This window comes from Colletotrichum higginsianum, chromosome 6 (genome assembly GCF_001672515.1).
Source record: "Colletotrichum higginsianum IMI 349063 chromosome 6, whole genome shotgun sequence".
Lineage (NCBI taxonomy): Eukaryota > Fungi > Ascomycota > Sordariomycetes > Glomerellales > Glomerellaceae > Colletotrichum > Colletotrichum higginsianum.
The window spans coordinates 1,045,095-1,064,029 of NC_030959.1; the positions used below are offsets into that span (position 1 = coordinate 1,045,095).

Consider the following 18,935-nt stretch of genomic DNA (forward strand, 5'->3'; position numbering starts at 1 on the left):
CGGACAGCAGATCTGCGAGGCGGTTGCTCCACCTGCTGCGGATGGCACAGACACGGCGTCAGGTCCCGCGGGCCAGAACCACTCCCGCGGATACGGATCACTAACACCCTGACGCAACTCACGACACCGAAGCATGTTATTAACAAGCAATGGCACAGCGACGAACAATGACATTGTCGTCACCAAGATTACAGACTTACACCACACGCACAGAGGCCACTCGTTCTAGAACCCAAGAGACCTATCTATACCAAGAGCATGACTTCCGGGCCTCTCTTATAAGCGCCACCAATGCCCTTCAACACCAAAGCCTTCAATACGCACATTGGCTCCCGCAGGTTCCTTCACCAAGTCTTACACACTTCAATACCGCCGCCTTTTCCCATCCCCATCATGGCCATAACACCATCCACACCAAAACGCCGTGTGAGGCACTCCCTCCCCGCGGTTCTGATGCGCGCCGGTACCTCCAAGGGCCTCTTCATCCACCGGTCTCACCTCCCGCCGACGCAAGACGAGTGGGCGACCCCCCTCCTCGCGGCGATGGGATCGAGGTACAATGACGCGCGTCAGATCGACGGCGTCGGTGGCGGTAGCAGCGTGACCTCCAAAGTCGCCGTCGTCGCCCCCTCGAGCCGGCCCGGCGTCGACGTCGAGTACACCTTCGTCCAGGTCGCCGTCGGTAGCGAGACCGTCGACCTCAGCGGCAACTGCGGTAACATCTGCTCGGGAGTCGGTCCCTTCGCCGTGCAAGAGCGGCTGGTGGCACCGCCGCCGGGGGCTCGGGCGGTGGACGTGCGGATCTTTAACACCAACACCTCGAAGCTCATCGTCGAGACCGTCCACCTCGACGAGGACGGCAACGTGGAGGAGGACGGGGACTGCTTGATCCCCGGCGTCAGGGGTTCTGGCAGCGAGATCAAGGTTGCCTTCGTCGAGCCCGTGGGGAGCATGACCGGCAAGCTGTTCCCGAGCGGGGAGCGGTCCGAGAAGATCGTCGTGGAAGAAGTCCGCGCGCTGGGAGACTTCGCGGTGGACGTCACCCTAATCGACTCGGCTAACCCTTTCGTCTTCGTCGACGCCCAGAGCCTGCCTGCGCCGCTTAGGGACCAGCCCGCAGATTCCCCACTGGCTCTCGAGGTCGCCGAGGCCATCCGGAGACGGGGGGCTGTCCGGATGGGTCTCGCCGCCACCATCGAGGCTGCTGGTCTGGTCAGGGGAACGCCGAAGCTCGCGTACCTTTCGCGGCCATCTGCCGACGACAACGCGACGGCCAAGGAAGCAGCGGATATCCGGGTGCAGGCTTATAGCATGGGCAAGCCGCACCCCAGCCTGCAACTGACCGGCGGCGTCACCCTGGCGAGCGCCGTCATCACGGAGGGAACGGTGGCGCATCGCATCGCAGGCGGTGAGGGATCGACTTTGCAGACGGAGGGCATACCCACGCCGAGGAGGACGCCGAGTCCGGTAGAGGGAGCCCTCAAGTTACCGACAGGAGAGGTTCTCGGCGGCTCGCTTACCGGCGAGCACAACGCGGGCCGGACCGTCCGGATTCAGCATGGCAGTGGCACAATGGACGTTGAAGTCTGGGCCCACGAGGACGCAGAGGGAGTTGCGGTGGACCGATGCGTCGTGACGAGGACGGCGCGGCGGCTTTTTGAGGGCAACGTCCTGTATTACTCATGATACGCAAGAGGGGACTGATCAGATGGGTTTGATTCAAGCATAGCGTGCGATAGATATGTGTCATAGACACACCAAATGTACTTTCTCATGATGACTTGACATCACACCAGTGGCACCGTACTTTTTGCTAGTCTCTTCTTGGCTCGTCGGGTGGCTTGCTTGAAAATGAAGCCAAGAAAAAAAAAAACCCCCCGTCTGCAAGTTCATGTTTTCCCCAGCCCACTTCCCACATGGACCTAGGATTTTTGCACGCCCGATCCATCAGGTCTTCCACGCCGACGATAGAGCATCACGAAAAAGAGAAGAACCCAGCCAAAAAGTACTTGGACAAGATGGTCATGGCAAAGAGCAAAAGAGACTCCTCGACGGGGAATTGAACCCCGGTCCCCTGCGAGTTGTGTTTCCACATTGACAAGCAGATATCCTCACCACTAGACTATCGGGGATTGGATTCACTGATGCTGTGGGATGCGATGCTCAGTGTACAACAAGCGAGAGCTGGAAGCTGAAGTTGTCATGAATACAAAAGGCAAAAAAGATCTCCTCGACGGGGAATTGAACCCCGGTCCCCTGCGAATCGTTGAAACTCAATGACAAGCAGATATCCTCACCACTAGACTATCGGGGATTAGTGGATGTGTTCATCCAGTGATAGTTGGTTGTGAGACCTGGCCAGTGGAGCGTTTATATGGTCTTGTGTCTGTGCGTACCCCACGGATTGTCTGCGTCCGCTTTTGGCCACATAGGCCGGTCCCCATGACAGAAATGATGTTGGTCCTTCTCTTTTGCGGGTTTTTTTGTTTTTTGTTTTGTTTCTCCTATGGGCGAGTCCCTGCGATGCGTTGCGGTCGCAGTGGCTTGGGAATAGAGACGAAACGAGGGCATCCATCGTCTGCCATATGTTCGACCGCAGCAAATGTCTTCACGAGGTTTCCCGGCTACTCACGTGTGTGTAACTGAAGAACGAGAAAAAAAACACTGTGAAATCGCTGATCATGTGTTCATGCATGATCCTTGCCGCTTTTCCAGAATGGAAAATGCACAATGCCAGCGATTTTCTCCTGCTTGGAGGCTGGACGCAACGAATGCATGTGCTATGGGCAGTCAAGAGACAAGGCAGCATAGGCGGTCCAGTGGGCAAACACTACACTAGTTGTGTCGTCGGATAGCTGGTTTTAAAGACGCGGTGACGGGGAACGATAACTCCTCGAGGTCACAGTACGGCACGATCAAAACCCAAGGCATCGATAAATTAGTGAAGAGCGCTTTTGATATCCTTTCCTGTCGGAACCCATCATATGCCAGAAGCTTCCTGCCCGTATCCCGTTACCTAAGCGGCCAGGCTAACTTAAGTCGACGGAGGCGTCGGGCACTGTCGACGTCTCTCCGAGCTCATCTATGCCTTCTGGGCCGAAGACGACTCGGCGACAGCGACCTCCTTCTTCTTTTGCGGGATCAGGTTGCGGAGGGTGAGGTCGTAGACGACGTCCTCCACGCGCTTGACATCGTACTTGACCGCGTCGACGCGCTTCCGGAGGATGTCGTTCTTGAGGTTGAGCAGCTGAAAGCCGGCGAACAGGTCCTTGACGAAGCTGCTGATCTCGACGGGCATGGCAAAGTCGCTGAGGGTCACGGCGTTGGTGGCCAGGCGGGAGAGCTCCTGTGTCAGGTCCGTCAGGGCAAGAAGGTATTCCTCAATGGTGAGGTGGAAGGCGTCGCGGTCCTTGAGGTTAACAGGGACTGCCATGTCATTAGCTCTAAGTTCCGAGGGAGAAAAGCGAGGCAGCGACGGTCGTCCGGGACGGCCGAGATGAGTCACGTACCCTTGAAGATGCTGCCGACCTCCTCGAGGGTCAGAAGACGGGCGATGGGACCGGGCTTGCCGTCGGAAGTGAGGCCGCCCAACCAGCCACAGAGAAGGACGGTGAAGATGGCGTTCTGGACCTGGCGGTTCCATTTCTGGTTGTACCTAGACACGGATGAGTCAGATGGGGTGCTTGCTGCCTTGACTACCTGGGATGGATTCTTACTTGTAGTAGGGGTGCTTGGAGGCGATTTCCTCGAGCTCCCCAATGACTTCGATCTCCTTCTGGATGCCCGCCTGCACGTCTGAAAGCAGGGAGGGGTCTGTCGGTGACATTCATTGTAAGCCATTTTTCTCGAGCAAGAGACGCCGACGGGCCATTTGCCAACGGGCGAGGACTCACATTGCTCACGCGGGGTGGCGTGGATGCGGGACAGCAGGCCCTGGACATATGAGATGGCCCTGTCGAGCTTCTGGACCGTCTGGCTCATCTGGTCGCGAACCTGCTGATCCTCGTCGATCTTATCCTTGAGGTGCTCAAAGATCTGGGGGTCCAGGAGGCGGGAGGCGGGAACCTCGCCCATGTTGGTGTCGTTATCCATGGCTGGTGATGATGCGACCGGTCGGCGGATGGGAGAAGACTCTGGCAAGCGGGTGAGTAAATCGAAATGAGTGGTTACTTCGCCCAATTGCGCTCCGAAAAAGTCGCGTAATTTCGATGACTGTTCTTGAACCGTTGCTGAAAAAAAATTGGGCAGTATCAACTTTGGGGGTGAGGTTCGAGGATTGAGCCCCGCGATTTGGAGCGACGTCACTGGAGGAGGCAGAGGCAGGCACCGAAAATCAGAGTTTTACTTACTTCGAACGACGGGCTTTTGTGTCAATGAAATTTACATTCACAACCACGCGGCATCAACGGACGAAATGTTTACGGTCACGGCGGAGTCGCGATGCGATGGATGGTCAAAGGCTCCAGGAAAACCAAGCAAAGAAAGAGAAGGCGGTCACGGATGGCAACTCGAGCATCAATCGCAACTGACGTAAGACTTTGTAGATTGGCACGCATCGACACAGCCGTTCGTTCACTTCGGCGGCTTCTTATAACCCACCACAAAATCGACTGGGAGACACCAGATTCAGGATGAGAAGACGAGAACTTCTTCACACGCCTGGGCAAGCCAGACAAATGCAATGAAGATCGGGGTTTTGCATCGCCTGGAGGCAGTGAAATACCAGGGAAACGATGGAGACGACATACGGCAAGCCGCAGAGGCCATCTCCGGTGATCAAAAATAGGAATAATCAAGATTGATGCCAATAGGCATCTTTCAGAGATTAAACTGAAAAGAACAGATACTACACTTGATCTAAGCCAAAAGGCAAAGAAGAGCTAAGGAGAAAAGAAGAAGAAATCCTAAGATGCCGCGGGATCAGGAGGGATTATATACATTTTGAGAGTGATCCGTGCGGGCTTAGGGATCACTCTGCCGGTACGTACCGCAAAGGGAAAACGAGGCCAAATAGGTACCTAGGCACTCTGTATCCGTATTGCAGTGCATCTTGAAGCACCTACCTAGGTACCTCAGATACCGGCCGGTACGTACCGACCAACAGGCAATAAGCCCTGAGGCTCCATGATGCGATGACATCGAAGATCACTTCTGCCTGCAACGGGAGGCCAAATATGTGTCCGCATTTGCAAGTGCAGAAGCTTACATTCGACACCCTTTGGCTCTTGTATCTGAACGGCTTGCTGTCTGTTGGCTGACTTTCACCCGATTTTGTCCGCTATCGAGGCAATCGATGTCCGGGCAGAACCACCAAGTCTAAGTCTGCATTTCGGTCGAACTGCCCGTTCTGCACAAGGTGTGCATGGAAGGCCGAATGCATCAGACGTTTTCCATCTTTGAGTACCCGAACAGCGACATGATGGGCCCGCCACCTTGCTTCTACTCTCCATTGATGGCTCGCACTCGGCGTGACCCCACGCATGTAACTGTCGAACTACCAAGGTTGACGACGCCTTGACGGCGAAGTATCTACCATCAGCATCTCTATCGGTCCTGAAGAGAGGCCTCCTGCTGCAAGACCACGGGCCTATAGTGAAGTAAGCATGCTTAGTACAGTTTGCTCTGAATAAAACAGTGAAGTCAGTGCATCTTTGGACCTTGACGTTTTGAGGCTTCCTAGAGCCCGCCGTAAACCCTGATTGTTGGCAACGGGTTCAACTGGGATAGGTAGGAGGTCTCGAGACCTTTGGACAATGGACGCTATGTGCTCCGATTGGGTATCATCGCACATCAAGAAGGCCTCGAGAACATCAAGTCTCGTGCAGCAGGCAAACAGTCCAATCACAGGCACCAAACATCGACATGGGGTGTCACATTTTACAAGGCGACTCCAAGTTCGACATCAGGGTGAACCCAGTCGATAACGTGCTCCGTTCCCTTTGGGAGGCGGGGACTCGGGGACTCAAAGGTCCGGCCGTTCTTGAGCCCTGGTCGGGATACCGGCCAGCAATGCATGTCATGCAGCTGTCGTCTAGCAGTGGGAAAAGGGGAGCTCTAACCACCTGGGTACCTAGGTACCTACCTACCTAGTGTACAGTAGTGTGTTCCTACCTGCACGATGCACAGTCTCAGAGCTCGGACGCTCAAAGCCCAGCAGGGTGCAGCCACTGTCTGCAGCGCGCTTCCATTCGTTCAAACGCAGCTTGGAGAGCCACACCACCCAGAAAGCCAGAACTACCATCTCAATCGAAGCAAAATCAAGCTTCTCATTGGCGGCTCGTCTAGACGAAAGGTGCATATTGCGCCCACCCCTTGCAGCCGAGGGACGCTCCCGAGAGGGTTAGAACTTGGATGGTGGTACATCTCTTTTGCTGCCTGCCCACTATGTTTCTCATGTACCCCCAATTCCCGGCTCCGAGTGGTGACCCATGACTACCGGCTGAAAGGGGCAAACACAAATGTCAACAAAATTTTGAGTGGCAGCCGAGAGAGACAAGCCAAATTGGAAAGGGCCCAATCCAAGTCCGAGGACACGCTGCGAACTTTTTGACTTGACGCCGTCCCGAGTCTCTTATCCTCCCGTGCTTTTTCCTACTGCCCGCTACACCCCCCGACGCCTTTGTCTGGTCGTACTCGGATTCCTCGTGCCAGACCGCCTCTCCCTCCTCCTTCCCACCTCACCCTGTCTCCCCGTGCCCTGGACGCTTCTTTGGACGAAGCTCCCATTCGGCCTCCGTCAGACAATTCCCATCTCCAAACCCCCCTCCCCCTTCCCACCCCGGCCGGATTGCGCTGCGAGATCCACGGCCATCACACGGACTGGTCTTTCAGCTACACGAGACGTGCATGACCCCACGTTGAAGTTTTCTGCTATCTGTATCTCTGTATAAAAGAAGCAGCCAACATGACAGGTCGTTACTCTTTGCGCCAGACTCCTAGGTTAGTCCAACTGTGTTGCTTCTTTTTCTTTCTGCGGTCTTGAAAGCTCCTGCTCCGACTGCTGGGACCTATCACTACCACCATTCCAACGGCTACTCAGTTCAAGGCGGTTGTTGTCGCGAACTGGAACCATGGCTGCCCTTGCCTACCCCTCCAACGGGTCAATATCCCGTACAGCGTCTCTCTCATACCATGGCTAACATGTGGAACAGGAAGAAGGAGCTCTTTGAGGGCATGGTCGAGACGCCTCGCCGTGCTTCTTCCAGGCGCAAGTCTCCCGAGGTTACCACCACAGCAGAAGTCACAGAGTCGAAACCCCAGACCCGTGCCACCCCGAGACGGCGCACCACTGGCAAATTCAGAGAGGAGATATCGGATGACGAGGTTGAGAAACACCTTACGAACGGACACGCCAACGGACACGCCAATGGACACACAAACGGGCACGTCAAGGAGGAGGAGCATGCCGTCAACGGCAACGGTCACGCCATCAACGGACACCTTGAGGTGAAGACGGAGAAGACCGCAGAAGCCAACGGACACATCCACTCCGAAACGAACGAGGTGCTGCCCGCCTACAGGAAGGGCGACATTATCGACGGCTGGGAGGTCGGCACGGACCCCAAGGTTGACGCCTCGGGCGAGTTCGAGTTCGGCGGCAGTATCGGCGCACTCTCGCTGATGATCGGTTTTCCCCTGCTCATGTGGTATATGTGGATCGGAGCCACCTACTATGATGGCAAGCTGCCCACCCGCGAGCAGGGCCAAAGCTGGGGCGAGTTCGGCCGCCACCTCGTGGACCTTGCCTACACCGGCGCCTTCCCCAGCCTCCGCGCCTGGCGCATCTACTGGACCTTTTTCGTCTTCGAGGGCATCTGCTACTGCGTCCTACCCGGCGTCTGGGCATGGGGCAAGCCTCTCGCCCACGAGAACGGCAAGCAGCTCAAGTACTTCTGCAACGCCTATGTCAGCTTCTACTTCACCATCTCCGTCATGGCTGTCCTCCACTTCACCGGTCTCTTCCCCGTCTACACCTTCATTGACGAGTTTGGCCCCCTGATGTCCGTGGCCATCCTGAGCGGCTTCCTCGTGTCCTTCATCGCCTACTTCTCCGCTCTATTGAGGGGTGCCCAGCACCGCATGACCGGCTACCCGATCTACGACTTCTTCCTGGGCGCCGAGTTGAACCCTCGTATGTTCGGCATTCTGGACTTCAAGATGTTCTTCGAGGTTCGCATCCCCTGGTTCATCCTCTTTGGCCTGAGCTGCGGCGCCGCCGCTCGCCAGTACGAGAAGTACGGCTACGTTTCGGGCGAGGTTCTCTTTCTGGTCATGGCTCACTACCTGTACGCCAACGCCTGCGCCAAGGGCGAGCAGCTCATCGTTCCTACCTGGTAAGCTCCGTATGATCCTCGACCTAGTAACCTGACTAACGCCATCTCAGGGACATGTACTACGAGAAGTGGGGCTTCATGCTCATTTTCTGGAACCTCGCCGGCGTGCCGCTCTCGTACTGCCACTGCACCATCTTCCTGGCCAACCACCACCCCTCCGAGTACAAGTGGAACCCCTTCGCGCTCGCCCTCCTCTTCGCGTCGTACCTCTTCGTCTACTGGGTCTGGGACACGACCAACAGCCAGAAGAACGGCTTCCGCGCGCAGGAGCGCGGCCAGCTCGTCAAGCGCCGCACGTTCCCCCAGCTTCCCTGGCAGACTGTTAAGAACCCAAAGACAATCACTTCGGCCAAGGGCGATGTCATCCTCGCCGACGGCTGGTACGGCTACGCCCGCAAAATCCACTACACCTGCGACGCCTTCTTCGCCATCTGCTGGGGCCTCATCACGGGCTTCAAGAGCCCCTTCCCCTGGTTCTACCCCGTCTTCTTCTGCGGCATGATCGCCCACCGCGCCGCCCGCGACATCCACCGCTGCCGTCAAAAGTACGGCGACGCCTGGGCCCAGTACGAGCGCGAGGTTCCCTACCTCTTCATCCCCGTGAGTTTCGACGTCCAACCAAGCGGGATCGTGTTCTTGAACTGACCATGACCACAGTACGTCATCTAAATGATGCAAGACTCTGATACATCAGCCCCCCCCAACAATTGGCGTCTTATGCCACGGCCTTTGGGCCATTCTTTTCTGTAAATAAATGCTTTATTCACCTGGAAGGAGCCGGTCGGCGGGACTGGTTTTGACGCTGGAGGTAATCGAGGCGAAAAAGCTACGGGAAACGGAAAACAAAATGATGCCGGCATCTGACGTGGAAACGATGCCGACATACAGATCTCTTGTAATCATACAACACAAGCGGTGGCGCTTTTTTTCTGTCTTCTTTTTCTTTGGTACCACCGCGGCTTTCTTTGTACATATCATCCACAGTGCGTTCTGTGTGTTACGGATCTGATTAAAATGAGTGAAATGCAAAAGAATAAAAAAATTCGAAAGTCGAGAAAGAATTACATCTTGAGAACATTTTGCCTCAAGGTAGTGGTTGTGTCGCTAGTATACCGATCCGCGTGGTTTCTTGGTGGAAAGAAAAAAGCAAAGGGCTGCCAAACTCTCCGTGGTCCAAGTCTTTCCGATGTAGACTCGGTAGAGGTTTTCTTCCTAACCTGCCCCAAGAGACTTTATCCTTGACCGACGGTTTGTTCACGGGGCTCTTTCATCGGCCAAGCTGTCAGTTCTCCACTACAGCATGTCACTGGTTACCTACTTTTTGCTGGGTCTGCCCAACAACGCGAGCTCCATTGTGCTAATATTCGACGAGAAACGTGTGGAGGAACTGAAACTAGTCCATATGGACCCTCACCGTTCAAATTGATTCGGCTAAGCGTATAGCACGAGACACCAATCTGACACTCGCATAGAAGAGTTCCGTGATATCAAAAGTCACGTGCGGGCAAGGGGGTCCATACATGTAGTAGAGACGCAGAAAAGCATTATCGCAACCTAGACTACAATTCCGTTCCCCATCACCGTCGTCTATGCTGAGCAACCGCCCCCTAAATGGATAGCATACCTTGTTGGCACAATAGTACATATACGTTTGAATCCAGACCGGAGCGATCCCCGACTGTCCCAAACAGTGGCATCTCATGACCCTTGACCGTTTCCACGTCCATGCCGTTAAACCTTCGATCGAATTTTCGACGCGCCTGCTGATGATATTTGTCTGCTCTGTGGCAGTGATGCCCGTGCAAGTTGTGGCGTAAGTACATCTTGTCAACCGTTCAACCGAGCATTCGTCGCTGATGTAGGAGTCTTTTAATGGCAGACAACGTCCTGGGTGGCCTTGGAGTTCATGAGAAGGGCAACAATCAGACCGTAAAGACCTAGTAACGATATGTTAGCCAATGTAGGTTGGGCACAAAGACGGTGGAGGAGCATTACCCAAGACTTCGGCGAAAATGAGAATCAAAATCATGCCGACGAAGAGACGGGGCTGTTGAGCAGTTCCACGGACACCGGCGTCACCAACAATACCGATAGCGAAACCAGCAGCAAGACCAGCCAGACCGACAGAGAGACCAGCGCCAAACTGGATGAAACCAGTGTACAGAGACATCTCCTGGGCAAGGCCGTCGGAGATAAGCACGGACACGACGAGACCGTAAATGGCAATGATACCAGCCATAATGACGGGAACAATGTCTAGTTGACTTGTTAGCATGGGTTGATGTACATCGACCGCCCAACTTGGGAGATCGTTGGAGGTGTTGGCTATGCCGTACTCTTGACGATCAAGTCAGGGCGCAGGACACCCATAGCCGAGATACCGACACCGGACTTCGCGGTACCGTAGGAGGCTCCCATGCAGGTGAAGACGATGGCCACAGTGCAACCCATGGCACCGAAAAAGGGCTGTTCCATGTTAGCGATGTTGTGAACGCGATGTCGAGTTGATGCCCAAATGGCTCATTGTGGGTAGTTGGAAGGGGGCGACGTCATGGATCGAAGAGCTGCGAAACACAGGGGTGACGAACCGCATAGACGGGGCTGTGGCATTATCGCGTTAGCTTATGAGCTTCAGAAAAAGGATGGGAAGCTATTTGGGCAGGTTGGGCGTCGGAATGGATGGGGTTGGGAGCTTCGACTGATGAATAAGGAGCTCGTCGTTGACGGGGGCAACACGCATGTTGACGTCGACATACCAAAGTTCGCTAGGCATTTTGGCGGTTTGTGGTAGTTCGGACAAAAAAAGTCGAAGAAATCGTCGAGAGGAGGTCGGAAATGAAGGGGAATGCGGCGGCAGCTGGGCTGAGAACGATGGCGGTGATGACTGTTGGGGCGGCGAGGTTCGATGCTGCGTCGGCGACTGCTCGAGATGAGGTGTGCTTGTTAAGATCTCGTTTCCAGGTTGGCCTTCTGGTTGGTTGCAAGGTTTTGCGGCGCGTCGACAGCTCCGTTCCCTTACGTAAGACAAGGAGGAGGCGGTGCGACGGAGCCCGGTGAAAGGTCACTTCCGAGGGTGGCTGGCATATGTGGAACATCCCCATCTTTTTTTCAACGGAACTTGCCGTCCGAATTTGGGGAAGGTGGGATATTTTTTTTTCTGGCTTCAGACCGAGACTCTTGGATCTTCACGCTCATACAAACCCACCCATTTTCATCCTCACCACCAGGGCGAGCCAACGCAAGGAACCCTGCATTTTACAACATCGGTAAGATACGCTTCTCTGGTTACCGATTGGCAGGATCTGACTGTTCATTGCCAGACATCTCTTCGACTCAATCTCAACAATGGCTGATCAATCCGCTGCCTGGCCCTTGGCCGACGATGCTCTTCAGCAGGAGATCCTGGACTTGGTCCAGCAGTGCCAGCACTACCGCCAGCTGAAGAAGGGCGGTATGTGATACTTCCTCTCTTATGATTTCTGCATTTCGTGCTGACTGTTGTGATCCAGCCAACGAAGCCACCAAGACCCTCAACCGTGGTGTCTCCGAGCTCATCATCCTCGCGGCTGATACCAACCCTCTCAGCATCGTTCTTCACCTGCCTCTCCTCTCTGAGGACAAGAACGTTCCCTACGTCTACGTCAAGTCCAAGACCGCCCTTGGTCGTGCCTGTGGTGTCTCTCGCGCTGTCATTGCTGCCAGCATCACCTCCAACGAGGGCAGCGAGCTCGCTGGACCCATTCGCGCTCTCCGCGACAAGATCGAGAGACTTGCCATCTAAGATACCCATGATATTGGATGTTGGGCGGCAATTACGTTGTAGCTTGGAGGTACTACCGAACGATTTAGGATGGAAAAGCCTGAACTGTTACTAGGTGTCGACTAGTTATTCTCGAGTTGAGGCTGTCTGATGGCATCGCCTGTAGAGCGGCTAAATGGCTATGAAAGTGGTTTCATTGCTGCGAGTACGGTTGACTGCTACGAAATAGCCAGCGTCTGGAGAAGCGTCAATTGATGATCGTCGAAAAAAAAATTAAAATTTAAAAACACCACATATGCAATAACCAATGATTGTGCAGGTAACGGTGCCTGGTTGGAACAAGTGCATGAACTGTAAACTACCTAGTTAGGTAGGTAGTGGAGACTTGAAATTGATGGGATACCTCTTGGGAGCTACAGCACTGACAAAGCTACAACTACGTACCTAGATAGTGCAGCTGAAGAGCAGACGAGAGTGCAGTGCTTGGGGTGTAGCCAAGACAAGACCTATCTGATCAGATGGACTGGGACAACTAGAGCGAATCGGTTGTTCATCGGCTGGCATCATGTCTCAGGCGTGATCCCCAGACTCTACCTGGGTTGGCTTCGCGGCCAGTCGCGCCGCTTGGGATATGCACTCTGACGTTACCCCGCGGCCCACCACCCATGTCATAGCTACATGGACGATTTTTGGTTGACGCTACTGGGCGGTGCTGGAGGGCATGCACGCACTTCATCAGCAGTTCGCGCTGCGTACAGCATCCCTTTTCTTCCCCTGCACATCTTCACCAACACCGTTACTGCGAATACTTCTGGCCTGAGAATTACTGATATCCTCATTGTTTGCTTCGTTTGAATCGTTCTTGGACTCTTCCGATCGCTCAACCCATCTCCATAGAACTACGCGCATTGTGTGGTCGCCGGATCGCAAGATGCCCGGTATCGCCCGCAAGATTATCATCTGCGCTGCGGTCGACGGCCTTATTATCCAGCCATTTGTGACCAAGGGACAGCGCCCCGCGCAGCCGCTCAGGATCAAATATGGCGACGCTTCTATCACCCCTGCATCTCGAGAGCAGATCCCCGATGTCTCCCAACCAAACTCCTCCTTTGAAGCCTTCGGCGTTATCGGTGTGTACTCCGAGCTTCTTCTAGCTGTTGTACATTAAACGCTGACTACCGTCTCATGTAGGACTCATAACGGTCTCACGTTTGAGCTACCTGATCACGATTACGCGACGAAAGCAGGTCGCGCAAGTCTGCGGGTTCCCAATCTACGTCGTCACCGAGGTCGCGGTGACCCCATGCACCTCGCAGCAAGAAGCCGGGGAGGCTATCGCGAAGACGGCCTCGGAGCTGCAAGACCGTAATGCGGATAAGGACGCTGATGAAAGTGACAGTGACGACTATGTCGAGCTCCCCACGAGCGGTGACGAAGTCGAGGATCCCGCACAAGAAGCCAAGGCGGACAAAGACAAGGGGTCCGAGGCCGTGAAGAGTACTGTTGCTAAGGACGTTATCGGCAGAAGAGGAAGTTATGGGAGATTCGCTCAGACCTGGTTCAGCAAGAGTGGATGGACGCAAGACCAAAAGAGATCTGCTGGCTGGAGCGGTGCTGCGCATCAAGTCCGGCGCTCCGTCGATCATAGTCCCACAAAGGCTGTCCCTTCGCGCCCAGCAGTGGAGGACGATGAGGAATCGGCGCCAGCATCTACATTGCTGCCGAAGCTTCTCCGAACGACCCATATTCTCTTTGGCTCGTCGCGGAGCTTCTTCTTCTCATACGACTTTGATATCACCCGGCGGTGGGCAAGCCATTCGACGTCACAATCCGAGGAAGTACCTCTCCATGAGCGTGTAGATCCGATGTTCTTCTGGAACAGGAGCACCCTGAAGCCGTTCATGGAAGCCGGGCAAGATACGTTGTTACTTCCCTTGATGCAGGGATTCGTAGGCCAGACGAGCTTCGTGGTGGACAGCAGCCCTCCTCAGCAGGATAATGGGCTAGGAGATGCCGTGGAGATGTCTACCATGAAACAATCCGACACAGAGCTCCCCTCTCCGCCATCAGAGAAAGCCCGCGACTCAATCGATCTTCGTTCTACCGAAAAAAAGTTCTTATTGACGATCATCTCCCGTCGTTCAACGCAGAGAGCCGGTCTCAGATACCTAAGACGAGGCATTGACGAACAGGGCTTCGTTGCGAACGCCGTCGAAACGGAACAGGTTCTCTCGAGCACTTCCTGGGACAAGTCGTCAAAGACGTACTCCTTCCTACAGATTAGAGGCAGTATCCCGCTGTTCTTTACGCAGTCACCCATCTCTTTGAAGCCCGCCCCTGTGATCCAACACTCAGTCGAAGCAAATTACAGCGCAACAAAGAGGCATCTGGAGCGTCTGAAGAAAGAATACGGCGGATTGCAAATTGTCAATCTTGTCGAGAAACATGGCGTCGAAGCAACGGTCGGCAACCAGTACGAAAAGACAGTAGAGAAACTCAACGAAGAAGAATTCAAGGGCCAGGACGAGGCTGTTGCATTCGAATGGTTCGACTTTCACTCGGCCTGCCGGGGAATGAAGTTCGAGAACGTCAGTTTACTTCTCGAGACACTCCGCAACAAGCTGGAAGCGTTTGGGAGCACTGTCGAAGAAGCTGGGCAGGTTACAGCCAAACAGCGAGGCGTTTTGCGCACCAATTGCATGGACTGCCTCGACAGAACCAACGTATGCCAGAGTTCATTTGGCAAGTTCATGCTCGAGGCTCAGCTGAAGGCGGAGGGCTACGACCTCGCAGCTCAGGTGGACCAGCAAACACAATGGTTCAACACGCTGTGGGCTGACAACGGCGATGCGGTATCGAAGCAATACGCATCTACGGCCGCCATGAAGGGCGACTACACTAGGACGAGGAAAAGGAACCTTGGAGGCACTTTGAACGATCTGGGTCTTTCGCTGACTCGATACTACAACGGGTGAGATTGCTTTGGGCTCTTATTTTGCTATTTCAGTTCTAACTTGCTAACGCATGACCCAGAATGGTCAATGACTACTTCAGTCAGGCCGCCATCGACTTTCTTCTGGGCAACGTAAACTCTATGGTCTTCCAAGAGTTCGAGGCTGAAATGATGACGAAAGACCCCGCCGTCTCCATGCTGAAAATGAGGGAGCAGGCCATCGAGTTATCCCGGAGGCGAGTCATCTCGGACGAGAGCGAGGAGTTCATGGGCGGCTGGGTTCTTTTCAGCCCTCATCAGTCAGACACTCTGCGAGCCATGCCTTTCGAGGAAGTGGTTCTTCTCTTGACCGATGCTGCTATCTACCTGTGCCGGTTCGACTGGAACATGGACAAGGTCTCCTCCTTTGAGCGGATCGACCTCGCCCACGTTGTCGGCATCAAGTTCGGCACGTACATCATCTCGACGGTCTCCCCGGGCCAGACGGACGAGACAAAGAACGTAGGCTTCGTCGTGTCGTACCAGCCGGGCAAGAACGACGTCACGAGAACGAACACGAGAACGTTTTCGAACTTGGGCATAACCAAAACCAAGACAGACCGCTCGCGGTCGTCGGAGGAGCAGCAACAACAGCCTCAATCCGCACTGAGCAGTTTCCTGGGCGGTGGACGCCCCAAGGCCTTGCCGATACGCAAGATCGCCTTCAAGGCTCCGTACTCGCAGTCGTCTGCCGCTGTGACGGGCGAGGGACCGAAGCTCAGCGAGATCCAGCAGGTTGTCAGCATATGTGCTGATATAGAACGATTGGCGTTCCTGAGCCAGCCCGGCAAGGAGAAGCCAGGGACGGAAAGCATTATAGAGAAGGGCGACATCATCTCATTGGAGGAGGCGAGACAGAGCACCGGCCTGCTAGACCACATCAGCTACTCCCTGAAGAGACTCGTCTGGGCATAGACTTGTGCTCGCCGGATTCGGACGGCCGCCCTCCCCATCATCTCCTTTTACGAGTGGCGTTTTAAGGCTTTGTAGCGCGGTACAAGTGCATTTGGTAGCGCATGTTTTCGAGGGGGATTGGGTACTTTAGAGAGTCGGCGAGACGGAACCAGACGGAGTCGTGGGATTCGAGCTTCTCCCAGCGACATCCCTCAACGATACCCTCCTTCTCGGGCTTGGTGACGAGGGCGTGGTCCATGAGCCACTGCATGGGGTACTTCTTGCTCTCCTTGCCGACGGCGGTCTCGGAGTAGCTGCCGGGGCTGTCGACGACAAGGAGCAGGGAGCCGAGGGGCACAGTGGCGGTCAGGTCGAGGAGGAAGGCTGTGGTCTTGCCGATGCCGGCGGTTGTGTAGAGCTCGTTGAGCGTAAATAGTAATGTGACGAGTACCGGCGCGCCCCCGTTCCCATGCCCATCACCGTCCCCACCCCTGAGGCAGCGCGAGAGTTGGTCGCGCGTCATGGCGAGGACGTCCTGCTGCGTAAAGGAGGATGTGAGACGGCCGGGCTCGACGATGGCGACGTTGGCGGCCCTGGCGGCGGCATTGGCATACTGCGACAGCGGTGGCGGGGTCGTGAGGGCGGCGTGAAGCTTGGCGACGGCGTCGTCCCACGGCGCCGAGTCGAGGAGGGCCACGGTGCCTCCGAGGGAGCGGGACGGCTGCTCGGAGAGGTAGGCAGCGAAGGCGGCGATCTCGGCGGCGCCTCCCCCGACGGAGAGCATCCTGATGGATTTTCTGGGTGCCGTGGAGGGGGCGGCAGCGGGAGCGGCGGTGGTTTCGATCTCCGCGGGTGGAGGGGGAGTGACGTCCTCGCCCACCGCCGCGGGGGCGGAGGCGGGCTGATCGTCGTCTGCTGCTGCTGCAGCTTCCGCGGAGGGTCCATCGCCTCCAGAGGGTCCAGCGGTGCCGACGGCTTGGGTCTGGGAGGAGGGGGGGACGGCATCCTGGTGAACATCACCCGCGGTCCCCTCCGCCTCGACCTCCGCCGTGGTCTCGACCTTGTCTCCAGCCGTCCGAGCCTCAGCCGCCTCAGCCTCAGCCTCGACCTCGACCTCGAGCTCCTCCAGGTACTCGGCAATGCCCAGCAGCACGGCGGCGTAGCCCAGTGCGCGGGTGGGGCTCCAGCGGGCGGCGTAGGCGTCGAGGGCCTCGGGCGTCGCGCGGGCGAAGGCGGCGTCGAAGTCGCGGGCGTACAGCGCGGCCTTGACGCGCTGCAGGACGTCGCCGAGGTCGCGGGACGTCAGGACGGGGTTGTAGGCGGCGTTGAAAGTGGAGAGGACGCGCTGTTGGAGGGGCATGGGGAGGAGGGCGCTGACGGCGTTGGACTCGGCCGTCGGGGTCGGGGCCTCCTCCTTGGCCTGCTTCTTCGGTTTGGCAGCGGCGGCGGCGGGTTTCTTGGAGGGTCTCCGGCCGGACTGGTGGCTCGTGTCGCGGATGTTGTGCTCGACCTTCATCTTTTTGCCCATGGTTGCGGTGGGTGTGGCGGGTGGTTTCCCTTATTTTTGTCTTGTTTCTTTTTTTCCCCTTTCGAGTGTAGAGGAGAGAGAGGGGGAGAGGGAGCGTGTAGACTTGGGTTGGACTGATATTCACACAAAGTCGAGATTCTGGGTGAGAATTTGATGGAGGGGTAATGGAGGGGTAGATTTTTTTTCTCTCTTCGCTTGTTCCTAATTCCCTTTTTTCTCTCTCTTCGTTGTCCTACTTTCTTTTCTTTCGGACGGGGCTTTGCGTTAATGGTACAATACTGTCGAGTGGTACCAGTTGAGATCGTCTATTTCCCCTAGCTGTCTAGTAGGTTAATTCTCACGATGTCGGCTTCACGTAATGGGATTCTCATAGAAGGATGTTTCTCGGCTACGGCTGTGGTTGAAGTCGGGTGAGGCGAAAACTCAATCGGGCAGGATCCACACCGCCCGCTTTCACTCGCGTCAGTGGGCGCTTGAAAGCGGGCTCATGAGAGAGCCAGCCTTGTAGGCAAGTAGTAGTATCACAACGCTCGAGTTTCGTCTTGACACTCGTCTGCGCATCTCGACTCAAAAAATGGGCGGTTATCTCGCAAAGCGCAAAATCGACTTTTGCCGGCCTCACATCGAGCTAATCACACAAGATATGATGAGTTGCACCGCCAAACGCGGCATCGACAAACTCATGGGCAAAACAAAGCCTCGCTGGGTCAACTCGTCATAAGAGGCCCGATTAGCGGCCGGTTTCCGATCCTGTAACGACGAGGCTAATCCCATTTCAAATGAAATGAGGCAAAGCATGAGTCTCGAAATACCAAGAGTCACAATTTCCCCCTCTTCCCCTTGCTTCTATCCATTCGCATGTTCTTCCGCTCAATCCCAGCCAACAACGGATACGCAGTCGCTACATGTGGCGGATATGCGGGTGGAGTGGCTTGATGTCATCCGCAGGGAAGAAGGGAGCTTGGACCTGGGGCCGCCTTGATTTGTGCGGATAAATACGAAACTGGCCGGATCCCAGACGGATGGCCCGTGCGCGCCGGCTCCGGGCGGACGTTGTGGTGGCAAGAGCGGGACGGAGGCGCCCTGAAGCAGGCAGAGAAGCAGTAAAGCGTACTATGTATGTAGGTAGGTAGGTAGCCAACACTGAACAGCCTAAAGAAAAGCTTCGCGGCATGGATTCGATGCGGCGTGAATTCTACCGGTCCCGAGTGCCGCGCTCCGAGACAGGCCGAGAATCGGTTAAGGGGAAAACCCAGAATAACCAAAAAACAAAAATCCTCTTTTCAAGTCATTCTTTCCGTTGCACGCATTGGTATCTGGCGGAATGCCAGCTCGGTCTTTGGGTTAGGATGATACGCATGGTCATCGGTTTTGCTGGAGCTGGATCTTTCCGCGCTGGCCGTGTTACCTCCACTACGAACACATTAT

The 18,935-nt window shown here is 55.6% G+C and overlaps 8 protein-coding genes across 8 annotated transcripts; 4 read left to right on the top strand and 4 right to left on the bottom strand.

Annotated features, from left to right (window-relative positions):
* Positions 1-393: 393 nt before the first annotated feature.
* Positions 394-1,686, top strand: CH63R_08734 (Methylitaconate delta2-delta3-isomerase; the record flags this gene model as incomplete). The annotated part of the gene is made up of 1 exon (XM_018303708.1): positions 394-1,686. One exon carries the CDS (start codon positions 394-396, stop codon positions 1,684-1,686), a length of 1,293 nt encoding a protein of 430 aa, XP_018155731.1.
* A 1,396-nt stretch (positions 1,687-3,082) lies between these two features.
* CH63R_08735 (translin) lies at positions 3,083-4,092 on the bottom strand (the record flags this gene model as incomplete). The annotated part of the gene is made up of 4 exons (XM_018303709.1): positions 3,083-3,426; positions 3,510-3,655; positions 3,717-3,813; positions 3,894-4,092. The coding sequence occupies 4 exons, from the start codon at positions 4,090-4,092 to the stop codon at positions 3,083-3,085; spliced, it is 786 nt and encodes a 261-aa protein (XP_018155732.1).
* Positions 4,093-5,877: 1,785 nt separating this feature from the next.
* Positions 5,878-6,298, bottom strand: CH63R_08736 (uncharacterized protein; the record flags this gene model as incomplete). The annotated part of the gene is made up of 2 exons (XM_018303710.1): positions 5,878-5,987; positions 6,112-6,298. The coding sequence occupies 2 exons, from the start codon at positions 6,296-6,298 to the stop codon at positions 5,878-5,880; spliced, it is 297 nt and encodes a 98-aa protein (XP_018155733.1).
* Positions 6,299-6,904: 606 nt separating this feature from the next.
* On the top strand, positions 6,905-9,002 carry CH63R_08737 (Ergosterol biosynthesis ERG4/ERG24 family protein; the record flags this gene model as incomplete). Its single annotated transcript, XM_018303711.1, has 5 exons — positions 6,905-6,939; positions 7,046-7,099; positions 7,152-8,333; positions 8,384-8,933; positions 8,991-9,002. The coding sequence occupies 5 exons, from the start codon at positions 6,905-6,907 to the stop codon at positions 9,000-9,002; spliced, it is 1,833 nt and encodes a 610-aa protein (XP_018155734.1).
* A 1,200-nt stretch (positions 9,003-10,202) lies between these two features.
* Positions 10,203-11,106, bottom strand: CH63R_08738 (V-type proton ATPase proteolipid subunit; the record flags this gene model as incomplete). Its single annotated transcript, XM_018303712.1, has 5 exons — positions 10,203-10,270; positions 10,329-10,589; positions 10,670-10,799; positions 10,922-10,934; positions 11,090-11,106. 5 exons carry the CDS (start codon positions 11,104-11,106, stop codon positions 10,203-10,205), a joined length of 489 nt encoding a protein of 162 aa, XP_018155735.1.
* Positions 11,107-11,678: 572 nt separating this feature from the next.
* CH63R_08739 (Ribonucleoprotein-associated protein) lies at positions 11,679-12,114 on the top strand (the record flags this gene model as incomplete). Its single annotated transcript, XM_018303713.1, has 2 exons — positions 11,679-11,784; positions 11,843-12,114. The coding sequence occupies 2 exons, from the start codon at positions 11,679-11,681 to the stop codon at positions 12,112-12,114; spliced, it is 378 nt and encodes a 125-aa protein (XP_018155736.1).
* A 910-nt stretch (positions 12,115-13,024) lies between these two features.
* On the top strand, positions 13,025-16,000 carry CH63R_08740 (Syja N domain-containing protein; the record flags this gene model as incomplete). The annotated part of the gene is made up of 3 exons (XM_018303714.1): positions 13,025-13,223; positions 13,285-15,064; positions 15,127-16,000. The coding sequence occupies 3 exons, from the start codon at positions 13,025-13,027 to the stop codon at positions 15,998-16,000; spliced, it is 2,853 nt and encodes a 950-aa protein (XP_018155737.1).
* A 61-nt stretch (positions 16,001-16,061) lies between these two features.
* Positions 16,062-17,507, bottom strand: CH63R_08741 (uncharacterized protein; the record flags this gene model as incomplete). Its single annotated transcript, XM_018303715.1, has 1 exon — positions 16,062-17,507. The coding sequence occupies one exon, from the start codon at positions 17,505-17,507 to the stop codon at positions 16,062-16,064; it is 1,446 nt and encodes a 481-aa protein (XP_018155738.1).
* Positions 17,508-18,935: the final 1,428 nt, after the last annotated feature.